The 13,149-nt window shown below is 43.2% G+C and overlaps 1 protein-coding gene and 1 long non-coding RNA gene across 2 annotated transcripts in view; one reads left to right on the plus strand and one right to left on the minus strand.

Moving 5' to 3' along the window:
- Positions 1–1,812: 1,812 nt before the first annotated feature.
- LOC139530758 (uncharacterized) lies at positions 1,813–8,402 on the plus strand. Its single transcript, XR_011666117.1, has 4 exons — positions 1,813–1,977; positions 2,096–2,159; positions 2,316–2,361; positions 4,218–8,402. It is a non-coding gene; the product is annotated as an uncharacterized lncRNA (long non-coding RNA).
- Positions 8,403–11,064: 2,662 nt separating this feature from the next.
- Positions 11,065–13,149, minus strand: part of LOC139530759 (RAC-alpha serine/threonine-protein kinase-like) — a 50,545-nt gene continuing 48,460 nt past the window's right edge. Inside the window, exons 13-14 of the mRNA XM_071327432.1 lie at positions 12,943–13,045; positions 11,065–11,821 (exon numbers count right to left, since the gene is read on the minus strand). Coding sequence (XP_071183533.1) covers positions 11,742–11,821; positions 12,943–13,045 — 183 coding nt within the window. The 3' untranslated portion in view covers positions 11,065–11,741. The remainder of the gene's footprint in view (positions 11,822–12,942; positions 13,046–13,149) is intronic.

Raw genomic sequence — 13,149 nt, forward strand, 5'->3', positions numbered from 1 at the left:
TTTATTTTTTACTATTTTCTACATTGTAGAATAATAGTTAAGACATCAAAACTATTAAATAACACATGGAATCATGTAGAAGTGTTAAACAAATCAAAATATATTTTAGATTCTTCAAAGTAGCCACCCTTTGCCTTGATGACAGCATAATCTGGAATGCTTTTCCAACAGTCTTGAAGGACTGAGCACTTGGCTGCTTTTCCTTCACTCTGCAATCCAACTCATCCCAAACCATCTCAATTGGGTTGAGGTCGGGTGATTGTCGGTTGATTGTGGAGGCCAGGTCATCTGATGCAGCACTCCATCACTCTCCTTCTTGGTCCAATACCCCTTACACAGCCTGGAGGTGTGTTGAGTCATTGTCTTGTTGAAAACAAATTATAGTCTCACTAAGCGCAAACAAGATGGGATGGCGTATCGCTGCAGAATGCTGTGGTACCCATGCCAGTTAAGTGTGCCTTGAATTCTAAATAAATCACTGACAGTGTCACCAGCAAAGCACCCCCAAACAATCACACCTCATTCTCATGAGTCCTCATGAGAGCCAGTTTCATCATAGCACTTGATTGTTTTAGCGACTGCACTTGAATAAACTTTCAAAGTTCTTGAAATGTTCCTGATTGACTGACCTTCAGGTCTTAAAGTAATGATGGACTGTCATTTCTCTTTGTTTATTCGAGCTGTTCTTGCCATAATATGGACGGTCTTTTACCAAATAGGGCTATATTCTGTATACCACCCCTACCTTGTCACAATACAAATGATTGGCTCAAACGCATTACGAAGTTAAAAGTTAATTTGTGGAATTTCTTTCCAAGGCACACCTATTAATTGAAATGCATTCCAGGTGACTACCTCATGAAGCTGGTTGAAAGAATGCCAAGAGTGTGCAAAGCTGTCATCAAGGCAAAGGGTGGCTACTTTGAAGAATCTCAAATATAAGATATATTTTGATTTGTTTTAACACTTTTTTTGGTTGCTACATGAATCCATATGTGTTATTTTATAGTTTTGATGTCTTCACTATTATTCTACAATGTAGAAAATAGTTTTTTTTTTAATAAAGAAAAACCCTGGAATGAGTAGGTGTGTCCAAACTTTTGACTGGTACTGTATATACAATTAAAATTAAACAAAATAAATGATTATTTTGATTGTATGATTATTGTTTATTTACTATTGTTCAAGGATGCAATTTTGTGTCCATAAAACCAGGGTTCAGTCATTAGAGTCCCTAGAATACAAAACAGGTTCGTTTGAACAAAAAGCTTGGTCATAGCAAGTGTTGCTGGACTTTTACTATGGTCAAACAGCTTAAAATAGGGTACATGGACACTATATGGTTCAAATACAGCACTATGTCATAGGGTGCATTGTCACACTAAAATACCTTATAATGTAAAATACAAATATCTTATAATCTTCCTTCTGGTGTATACTTTGGAATTTATACAACATAGTACAATATATTTATTAAAAAAGTCAAGAGAGATTACATTTGGTATACTTCATTCATAACAAATATCACAATGACGTTAATTAATCAAATTGATCATCAACAGTTACACAGAAATGTCAAATTATATGCAATATCAGGGTTCAGGATATCAGCTAATGAAATACACCTATACAGAATTCCCTGATCAGTGACGAATTGGGAAGAGGGCATTTGTGGCAGGTGTGCCCTCTACCCAACTCTATGGTCATGTAAGAACAGAGGGCACTCGTGGCAGGTGTGCCCTCTATATAGCTCTATAGCCAGGTATTTATATGGGCAGCCATTGAGGGTGCCTCCTTTCAATCCAGCTCCTTCACCCAGAGTTGAGCACACCAACAACAACCAGTATGCATCATTGAATGTGAGCAGTGAGTACCAACATCCAATATTGCATAGAAAAGGACTAAGAACAGGACTTCTTCACCTCTGTTTTGTTTATTTGGGATTTCATCTGCTAATGGCCGCCACAAGCTTTATGGGTAAGTCATTGTGAGTTTATTGATCTGTTCCTTTGTTACATGTAGCTTGTAATACATGTTAATAGTTCACACACCTTTTGTGCAGCTGCCTTTTGTATGATAATTATTTTCTTTTTAGTCATTTAGCAGACACTTTTATCCAGAGCGACTTCCAGTTCGTCCATTCATCTTAAGATAGATAGGTGAGACAACCACATGTCATAGTATGTAAAACATTTTTTTTTAAATAAATCTCAATAAAGTAACTATCTGCAAAGTAAGAGGTAAAAGTGTCAAATTCGAGAGAAGAGTCAAGTGGGAGTGTTTTGTTAACTAAAGGCTTTTTTTCATTTTTTTAGGTGATGAGGGGGAGTGCTGTGGGATTATTTAAGATTTTTTAAAGAGGTAGGTTTTCAGAAGATGGACAGGGACTCTGCTCTTCTAGCTTCAGGGGAAGGCTGGTTCCACCATTGGGGTGCCAGGACATAGAAGATCTTGGGCTGAGCTAGAGCTGTCCTCCTGTATGGGTGGGAGGGCCAAGAGACCAGAGGTGGCAGAACTGAGTACTCAGGTTGGGTTGTAGAGTTTGAGCAGAGGCTGAAGGTAGGGAGGGGCAGTTCCTCTTGCTGCTCCGTAGGCAAGTACCATGGTCTTGTAGTGATGCGAGCTTTGACTGGAAGCCAGTGGAGTGTGCGGAGAAGCGGGTGAGCATTTGGGAAGGTTGAACAACCAGCTGGCTGCAGCATTCTGGATACATTGCAGGGGTTTGATGGCACAAGCCAGCCAACAGCGAGTTGCCTTATTCCAGACGGGAGATGATAAGTGCCTGGATTAGGACTTACTCCGCTTCCTGTGTGGGGTAGGGTCGTACTCTACGGATGTTGTAGAGCATGAACCTGCAGGAGCGAGTCACTGCTTTGATGTTAGCAAAGAATGACAAGGTGTTGCCCAGGGTCACGCCAAGGTTCTTTGCACTCTGGAAGGGGGACACTGTGGAGTTGTCAACTGTGATGGAGAGGTCTTGGAGCAGGCAGGCCTTTCCCGGGAGGAAGAGCAGCTCCATCTTGTTGAGCTTAAGGTTGTGTAGCCGACATCCTAGCTGAGATGCGTGTCCCCACCTGGGTGTCAGAAGGGGGGGGGAGGAGAAAAGTAGCTGAGTGTCATCCCCATCGCAATGATCGGAAAGACCATGTGAGCATATGACGGAGCCGATTGACTTGGTGTACAGATAGAAGAAGAGAGGGCCTAGAACCAAGCCCTGAGGCACCTGGTAGGAGCGGCCTGCCAGGTAGGATGCAATCCAACAGCGTGCAGAGCCTGAGATGCCCAGCCCTGAGAGGGTGGAGTGGAGGATCTGATTGTTCAAGGTGTCAAAGGCAGCGGATAGATCTAGGAGGATTAGAACATTGGAGAGAGAGTCCTTTTTGGCAGCGCAGAGAGCCTCCGTGACAGAAAAGAGCAGTCTCGGTTGAGTAACCCGTCTTGAAGCCTGACTGGTTAGTGTCAAGCAGATCGTTCTGAGAGTGATAACGAGAGAGTTGGTCAGAGACCGCACGTTCAATGGTCTCGAGAAGGGAGCAGGTTGTCGGGCGGCCGGACCTCACTAGTCACAGGATTTCATCTGGAGAGAGAGGAGAGAAAGAGTCCTAGGCGTAGTTCTGTGAGTGGGACCAGTGGATTCAATAGGCTGAGTGAATGAGGAGTGGATGTCGTCAACCTTCTTTTCAAAGTGGTTGACAGTCGTCCGCCAAGAGGGGGGGGTGGAGGTTTGAGGGGTAAAAGGTGGAACAGAGTTTCCTAGGGTTAGAGGCAGAAGCTTGAAATGTATAGTGATTGAAAGTGGCTTTAGCAGCGGATACAGAGGAACAGAAGGTAGAGAGGACGGAGTGAAATGATGATAGTGCCTCCTGTAGTTTACTTTTCTTCCATTTACGCTCAGCTGCCCGCAGCCCTCTTCTGTAACCCGGCTTTAATGGCCATTGCTTGTTACTTGAATATTATTTCATTAGCTTTATTTATCTTTTGTTAGTTTGCCACATGCCATGCTACGTAGCCACTGTTCATGTAACGTGCTCTAGCTTCGGCCTACCATGCTTCATGCTATCACAACCCCTCTCAATGCCGTTTGTTAAGTACTGCTATATTATGTATAGCTTTACCCATTCATATGCTAATGCCATTTGCATATTGCTGTTGCTAGCCTCATGAACAGTCAATTAATTATGCATTGTTATTGTTTATACTCTCTGTCCCCTCTTTAGACAAACCATACTTACCTATCCTACATAACCAACCAGCTGGTTACTGAGTCAAGGCACTGTTCAAGACATCAAGCCAATTCAAAATTGTAATACAACCCATCTAAATGACATGTTCCATGCCCTGATCACCTATCTCCTCTGACTACATACTCTTAAACGGCATCTCTGCTTCCGTCTGCTCTCTAGTCGGAGTCCCACAGTAGATGGGCGTCACCATCACCCTCTCCTAAACCTTCATTCAGTTACATTGGTCCTTCAAGACAGATGCAACACACCTACTGTGACATGGCGGAAGAGCAAAGAAACACAGCAAAAGTCTCATCGTCAGAAGATCCCATCCCAGGACATGATCTCAGAAACCGATGAATACCGATACCTCTACAACATCGACAACAACCCATGGCAGCACATGCCCAACCTCTCCAGCCAGCCCCCACAGTTTTACCTGACTTCCCCAGCAGGAGGAGTACAGGTGCAGAGTGCCAGCACCATTAAGCTGCAGCCCATCGGAGGGCAGGCCGAGCCTGCGCCCCCCCACCCCCAACGTCCGCTGTCTCCACAATTTCAAGGAGAGTTCACTACCCTCGACTACATTATATCAAGGGTAGTCAACCTGAGTGCCCAGATCACCGCCAGGGCCTCCCAGCTCGGTCAGGCCGTACTAATCCATTCCTCTGTATCAAGCCTGCTCAGTGAGGGTCCAGGTCCCTACAGTACTACTTCAACCACCTCACAACACACCCAGTACAATGAACTGCCACTATCCAACACTCAGCTCATGGCTAGACCCAAAGGACACTGCTGCCAATGTCTCAGTCCCTCTACCGCTAACATACCCCTCGGCAGGAATGGAAGCCCTGGCGAGGTCGACCCTGTGGATGCTTTTAACCGCACTGAACCAGCCATTGTCTGACCAGTCTTCCAACCACCAGCTGTTCCAACCACCAGCTGTTCCAACCAGCAGCTCAGGCTCAGTCTGCATCATCCACTGCTCTGGTCTATTCTGGGTATCGGCCATCAGCTGCTCAAACTCAGTCCACCTACCAACCTCAGTCATCTGCTCGATCCTATTCAAATGACCAACCGTGGACTGCACCTGCCCAGCTAGCTTATCTTCCATGGACCGGTCCTCTCCAGCTGGCTTATCAGCTACTACCTGCTGCACCTCTCCAGCCAGCTCACCTGCCTGGACCTGCTGCACCTCTTCAGCCAGTCCACCTTCCTGAACTTGATGCACCCTTTCAGCCAGTTGATCCTGCTCCACATGCACTGGTACCTCAGCAACCTCCAGCCCAGCCTGTACAACTAATGAACCCATCTGTACCTAAGCTAGCTTATCCGCTCCAACCATACCTGCAACTAATCTAGTCCACAACAGTGAAAGGGAGTTCAGACCTCAAGATGGCACTGGACTACCTCTTGAACCCTCATACAGCACTATCAGAACACTACAAGTACAGGGTCCTCATGGAGCACCTGACACTGGATGAGGCCAGGCTGATAGCACAAGCATGTAGACACTACCAGCAGCCCTACACTGCAGCCATGCAGGTCTTGCAGATGCAGTACAGGCAACCACACCAGCTGGCACAGAGTGAGATCGCTGCAATCCTCAATGCCCATGACATCAGAGGTGGCGATTCCAAGGTCTTCCAGCTTCGCACTCAAAGTAGACCTCCTGGTCAGCATGCTGAAATCCCTTGAAGGTCCCCAAGGCATAGAGCTGTCATGCACAAGCCACGTGGGAGAACTCCCGAGGTACTACAGGGACAGCTTTGTGGAGCACTTACAGGCACGGTGCAGGCTGCAGACAAACAGGCAACCCGTACAACCTGACAGACTTCTCCAAATGCCTCAAGACCAAGGCCGAAGCACAACGGCTTTCCTCCAAGATGAAACAGCACCACCAAGCGAACGACCATCTCTAAGGCCAAAAATTCACCACCATTTACCATTGCTCTGTCCAGTCCAGGTCGAGAGATGTCCAGGTCGGCAACACTCCGAGTCCAGACATCCAATGTCTCAAGGAACCACATCAAACATCTGTGCCTCTTCTGCCATTGTGTCAAGCATTATATACAGTACCAGTCAAAAGTTTGGACACAACTACTCATTTCAGGGTGTGTCTTTATTTTGTACTATTTTCTACATTGTAGAATAATAGTGAAGACATCAACTATGAAATAACACATGGAATCATGTAGTAACCAAAAACGTGTTAAACAAATTAAAATATATCTTATATTTGAGATTCTTCAAAGTAGCAACTCTTTGCCTTGATGACAGCTTTGCACACTCTTGGCCTTCTCTCAACCAGCTTGATGGGGTAGTCACCTGGAATGCATGTCAATTAACCGGTATGCCTTGTTAAAAGTTAATTTGTGGAATTTCTTTCCTTCTTAATGCATTTGAGCCAATCAGTTGTTGTGAAAAGGTAGAGGTGGTATACAGAAGATAACCCTATTTGGTAAAAGACCAAGTCCATATTATGGCAAGAACCGCTCAACTAAGCAAAGCGAAACGACAGTCCATTATTTTAAGACATGAAGGTCAGTCAATCGGAAAATGTCAAGAACTTTGAAAGTTTCTTCAAGTGCAATCGGAAAAACCATCAAGCGCTATGATGAAACTGGCTCTCATGAGAACCGCCATAGGAAAGGAAGACCCAGAGTTACCTCTGCTGCAGAGGATAAGTTCATTAGAGTTACCATCCTAAGAAATTGCAGCCCAAATAAATGCTTCACAGAGTTCAAATAACAGACACATCTCAACATACATTGTTCAGAGGAGACTGCATGAATCAGGCCTTCATGGTCGAATTGCTGCAAAGAAACACTACTAAAGGACACCAAGAAGAAGAAGAGACTTGCTTGGGCCAAGTAACATGAGCAATGGACATTAGACCGGTGGAAATCTGTCCTTTGGTCTGAGTCCATATTTCAGATTTTTGGTTCTAACTGCTGTGTCTTTGTGAGACACCGAGTAGGTGAACAGATGATCTTCGCATGTGTGGTTCCCACCGTGAAGCATGGAGGAGGAGGTGTGATGGTGTGGGAATGCTTTGCTGGTGACACTGTGAGTGACTTATTTAGAATTCAAGGCACGCTTAACCAGCATGGCCATCCCATCTGGTTTGCACTTGATGGATCTGGTTGAGGGAACACCAAAAGTGTGCAAAGCTGTCATCAAGGCAAAGGGTGGCTACTTTGAGGAATCTAAAATCTATTTTGATTTGTTTAACACGTTTTTGGTTACTACATGTTCCCATATGTGTTATTTCATAGTTTTGATGTCTTCACAATGTAGAAAATAGTAAAAAAGAAAGAAAAACCCTTGAATGAGTGTGTCCAAACTTTTGACTGGTACTGTATATCTCAGTGTACAGAGATCGTGAATCAGTCGCCAGAACAGATTAAAAAAAGTGTACAAAGACGGCAAACGTTGGCTAAATTGTGGTCTTACTTGCCATGGGCAACGGTATACAGTGATTCCCTTTCAAAAAAAGATTGCAGTTTTGAAACTGCAGTAAAAGTGCGCAGTCGCTTGTGGTATATTGGAAGCGGTAGTTGCAGAATAACTGCAGTTAAACTGCAAAATTACTGCAGTAAACAAAACTATTTTGATGCAGTATTTGCAGCATACTGCAGTTATACTACACTCTGACTGCAATCTTTTCGTAGCGTTTGCATTGTGGCCAATGTACTGGGCGGAGTAAAAGGCCAGCAACACTGTATTATTCATGGCCATGTGAAATTACACCATATATAGATTCTACAGAGCCTACTGAGTACTCCCCACCCCACTTTTACATCGGCACAAATTAAAGTTTCCTGTACAGTGCTATATTTGTACCGTATTGTGTCCAAGCACCCCATTTTTAAGCTGTTTTGACCACTGTAAAGGGCCAGCAACACTCCGTATTATTTATAGCCATGTGAAATTATGCCATATAGATTCTACAGACGCCACTGATACTCCCCACGTCCCATCGGCAAAAAGAATAATTTATTCTCTGTAAGCCAATAAGTAATGCATATACAGTGATTTGCATGGTGGGCATTTATTTGGCCTTGGAACATGTTTTAAAACCCCAAATTAAAGCAAATGTCACTTAAATATGAAAACATATGAATCATTGTTAATGTTTATAGAATTTTTCATACATTAATAAATACAGGTTACACTTTTCTATTACGTGGGGGACTTTTATTTAGAAAATTCCATGACCCGGACGTACTGACGATCACGTTGTCTGAGTTACCTATCAAAGATGTTCTGCTACTCTCCGCTAGGTGGTGATCTACGACTAAGTAGAAAATGTCTGTCTCAAAATTGCAGTTGCTACTGTAGTAAACACCTGCAACTACTTTAACATAGTAACCAGATCACTATATTTACTTTTCCATAGCTTATGCAGGTGCAACATAACTACCAAGGGCTGAGTACATGGTATAAGTCCTGGAAGTTGGTTTAATCACAGCTGGGTCCAGACTAGCTCACATTGACACCAAACTTGCCCCAAACCCAAAGACTCTTCTCCATTGTTAGACTTAATCCCTATCCTTCCTTATCTGGGTTTTCTGAGGTTGTGACCTCTCTCAGGGCAACCCCCTTTTGTTTCCCTGCTCACTTCGAAAGCAAAGAAATCTGTTCTCCCAGTCATTTACAACCACCAGTTTATTTTAATCTTCCTCTCAACATCTTAACACACCCTACTTTATTCTAGCCATTGAGGGCCTTGCAGGCAGCCGTGTGAGAGGAGGGAAAGCACATCCTATTTATTCCAAAGGCCTTTTCTTGGAGCCCTCTTCCATTCCTTCCTGGATGTAAATGGCCTCTAATGGCATTAAGGGTTTGTTCTCCTTCAGTATACCTTACATGAAGACTTCCAACTTTAGTGGGAGACCTAGTCAGTTGCACAGCTGAATGCATACAACCAATCTCTTCCACATTTAACCCCGGGGAGCAGTTGTTGTGAGGTGGGTTAACTGCCTTGCACAAGGGCAGAACGGCAGATTTTTCCACCTTGCTACTAACCTTTCGGTTACTGTCCCAACACTCTAACCGCTAGGCTACCTGCCACCCAGGGATATATCTAAAGCATAGATGTGTTTTCAACCCTCAGATGAAAATTGGAAAGATTGGTACAGTGAGGTAAGGAGAAAGAGGTGGAGTCAGTATTTGACAAGTTCCCTACAACGCATCCCAAGAGCGGGCAGAACATCATTGCTAACACAGAGGTGCATTGTGGGTTGTGCAGCTGGAGCCAGGTGAGGAGCGGTTGTCAGGTGAGCCCCACACTGGGCACAACCATGGTCCTGCGGTGAGGAGCAGTGCTGCTGGCCAGACAGACAGACTGAGCCCTGGCTGTCAACATCTGCTCCAGAGACTGTACCATCTGGGTCTGGCCCAAAGGAGCTTCTCCTCCAGCTCTAACCAGCTGCAGATCGAGCCAGACAGACATGGACCTAAGCAATCCTGTGGAGGTACAGAAACAGGGCCAAGTCCAACCACTCAGTATTTAGGTTTATTCATTTGTTTCAGACGCTCACCTCATGAGTTATTTTTTTCTTAAGTACTTCACTCAGGACAAGCTTGACTTGCTAATGTTTTGGATCTATGACTGTGGGTTAAAGCATATTAGAGAAGATAAATGTTCTTTAACGATCAACTGAAAAAAAGACAAGTTGGCACAAATTTAGTTAAGACATTTTAATATAAATTTGAAAGAAACAAAACTGTAAAAAGTGTACAAAGGTTATATTATTTGTTTACTAAAGCTGGTGTCCTCAGTTTCAGGAATGGGAAAGGGCAGGTACAAAAAAAAAGTAAAAATAAAGGTATAAGGCATTTTCAGAGGGTGACAGCAAAGGGTGAGTGCCCAGGAACAATCCAATCTAGCAATTGTTTGTTTGAAAAAAAAAGGAATTGAGGTGAAAAAAAAAAAGCCTTTACATTCAATAACATTAACGTCATAGTTATCAGTCCTCTGGAAACACTCCGTGCAGTTTCCCCAAAAAGCATTTCCAAGATTCTCAGTTTATTTACAGCAATCTGTATAGGGGGGTTAATTACACAAACAAGCCTTTAATAGTTCACACCTTTCAGAATTGACATTAATTCAGTCATTTCTGACTATAAAGTGTAACAAATACATGTTTTGGGGTAGAAAATTGCATGTCATTGGCACAGTCAAACTCGTTTTCTATAAATAACTCAGAACCATGTACCCTGATCCCTACCTATAGAGATCAAAGCGGACTCAACTCGTTTTCCCCTGAACCACAGCCCAGCTTGTTTATGGAGTAAGTCCTAAAGGACTATGTTGTTACAGTGACCTCATTGAGGCTGTAGTGAAAACACCCAATACTGTGGAAGAGGAAAAAACCCAGAGGAGACAGAAGACTCCCTGATTGGGCAGAAAGGATCAGTACCTGACTGGCCAGTTCAGAAAGAAACAGCCGAGTGTTTGAAACACAGCATTCAGACAGGAAGGCATCATGATCCAAGCACATAGTCCAGAGAGATTAGAGTAACTGTCTTTTCAAATGGGACAACAGCAAAAGGATATCCAATTGACCGTGTAGACACAGTTCTGAGATTCATTGACGGCAAGCTTGAACACATTTACATTGTATGCCTGCTCCCAGAATCAGTTCTTTAAGTGTCTGCCATTGTATTGCACAATTTGTCATTAGACTGATAATGGAGCGGAGCACTCTGACAGAGGTCCATAGACCATGTCATTCTCACTTTGTTCTAGAATGTTTTGGGGCTCTAACATACGGATAAGAATGTTCTTTTGAGGGATGGAAGTCCTATGAGAATCAACCATGTTCTACAACAGTTAGGTATGCAGAATTATACATTTTATTGATTAGGTACATTCAAATGGCTGAACAACAGGTTTCAAAGTGTTGGTCAAATAGTGTAATGTGAAAGTCCTGATAACAATATCTAAATATGATTAAACCTCCCACTACATGGAACATTAAGTCATTGGTCATATGTTGTTGTTGGTCCACAATATGTCTTTGCCTTAAACAAAGAACATCAAAAATACATTTACATTTTACATGGCTAATTCCGATACAATCCTTATGGTCCCATAAAATGTTCACTTTGTGACAAATATAACAGGTGCTGACAGAAGCAAGGCAAATAGAAGTTTAGGAAAGTGTAGCCTGACCATTCTAAAATGATTTGCTGCATTGCCACCCTTTTCCTATAAAGTATGGTTTTGTGAACATCAAGCTTGTCTGACTCAACTCATCAAGACAAGCAACACTGTCGTGTTATCTCTCACCATTAGAAAAGTCTTAAGAAGCCACAGAAACAACCAGTTTTTCATTTGTGTAGTATGAAGCATGTTCCCCTATAATTACCGAACTTGCAGATAGCAAATGTCTGTTCAACAATACTATATGCGACACTGGAAGTAAAAAAAGGATGGGGCGAATGTAGTTGGATGTGCAGTCTGGTAGGATGAGGGGAAATGTTGGGACCAGAGGAATGAGGGGGTGTTTAGGCTGTCCCACTCGCAGAGTAGGAGAACTGTGGGAAGTGGGGCCTCCGTTCGCTGTCAAACGACTCCATGCTGTCTTCTGGAATACATAAGTGGGAAGGAAAGAGCGAGATGGCACAGAGAGAACTCAATTAGTGTATAACGTTAATCTGATCATCACATTTGTTGAATTCAATTTGTTATTTTTCATCTCAGTGACTACGAAAAGCATTATGATTTAGTCCTAATACATAATGTACCTAGAACTAGCCCAGGGTGCAGTTTGGCACACATTGCTAGTGCTCTAGCCCCACCATTTTGAGGGACACAGTGAACTATGGAATAACATAGATGTTACACGCGCGTTCCAGAAGAGGGCACAAATCCCCCAGAGGAATTGAATAAGCTCTATGTAATTTGACCTCGCATTAATTGCACTGGGATAGGGAACATGAACCTTCCCCTTCTCATTTCAATACTCGCCTTTGAGAGTGCAATCTATACTTCTAAATGATGTTCAAACTTTTATTTATCTCGTGGGATTTAATTCCTTGACTACTGCAGTACAGATATACAGTATCATCTACATCAAGGGCTATTTGCACGTGGAACTCTTATGGAGTGCACCTTTTAAAATGGTTGTTCAATTAATAGGTTGTAAATCTACTGGGGGTACCCAAAACGTACATGTCCTAGGCAGTCTGATAGTAAGCAAAGATAGGACTGCATTTAAAGTAGAAACAAGGGGCATTCTCTCATAAGCCTGACAAGAGGAAGAATATTAGTCTTCAATCAACATTCTAAAACTAAACCATGTAGATCAGCTTGGGGTTTTCGTTTGGGACACTGAAATTCTGTAAACCCCCCTCAAAATAAACAAGTACCTCTGGAGCCATGATAAAAACAATTTAAAGTTCAGTTTAAAATCAACATTTTCAGAAATTCTCTGAAGAGGGGGATAGAAATGTCTGAGATTCTGAAACTCAGTAAGTGGTTGTCGTATTCTCAACAGTACTGACATTCAGACCCACGTGTGTGTCCAGTTTATTCTTAGTCTGACTCATTATGATCATCACAATTAAACAAAAGCATTCCGGTCCAGTGAGTCAGTGAAAAACATTAGTATGATTGATTGTCTATTTGGGCTCGTAATACTGTTCTCTGATGCGAGTCTGGTGTGTGTACCCTGTAACGATACAGTGGCAGTGGGTGAGGTAGTACCTTGTCTGGGCGGTGTAATAGTGATGGTCTGTGCTGTGAACTCCTCGTCAAAATACCGCGTGTCTGTTTCTGAGGTAACCTGCGGCTTAAAGGGCGGGACCAGCTGTGAGAGAAGAGAGGATATCATGGAGCACATTGGCACATCTGTCCTGTCAGAGTATAGACATTTGCAGGTCTGGTCAAATCTATTGGTTGTTCTCTGAAGTA

The sequence above is a fragment of the Salvelinus alpinus genome, chromosome 9, assembly GCF_045679555.1.
Source record: "Salvelinus alpinus chromosome 9, SLU_Salpinus.1, whole genome shotgun sequence".
NCBI lineage: Eukaryota > Metazoa > Chordata > Actinopteri > Salmoniformes > Salmonidae > Salvelinus > Salvelinus alpinus.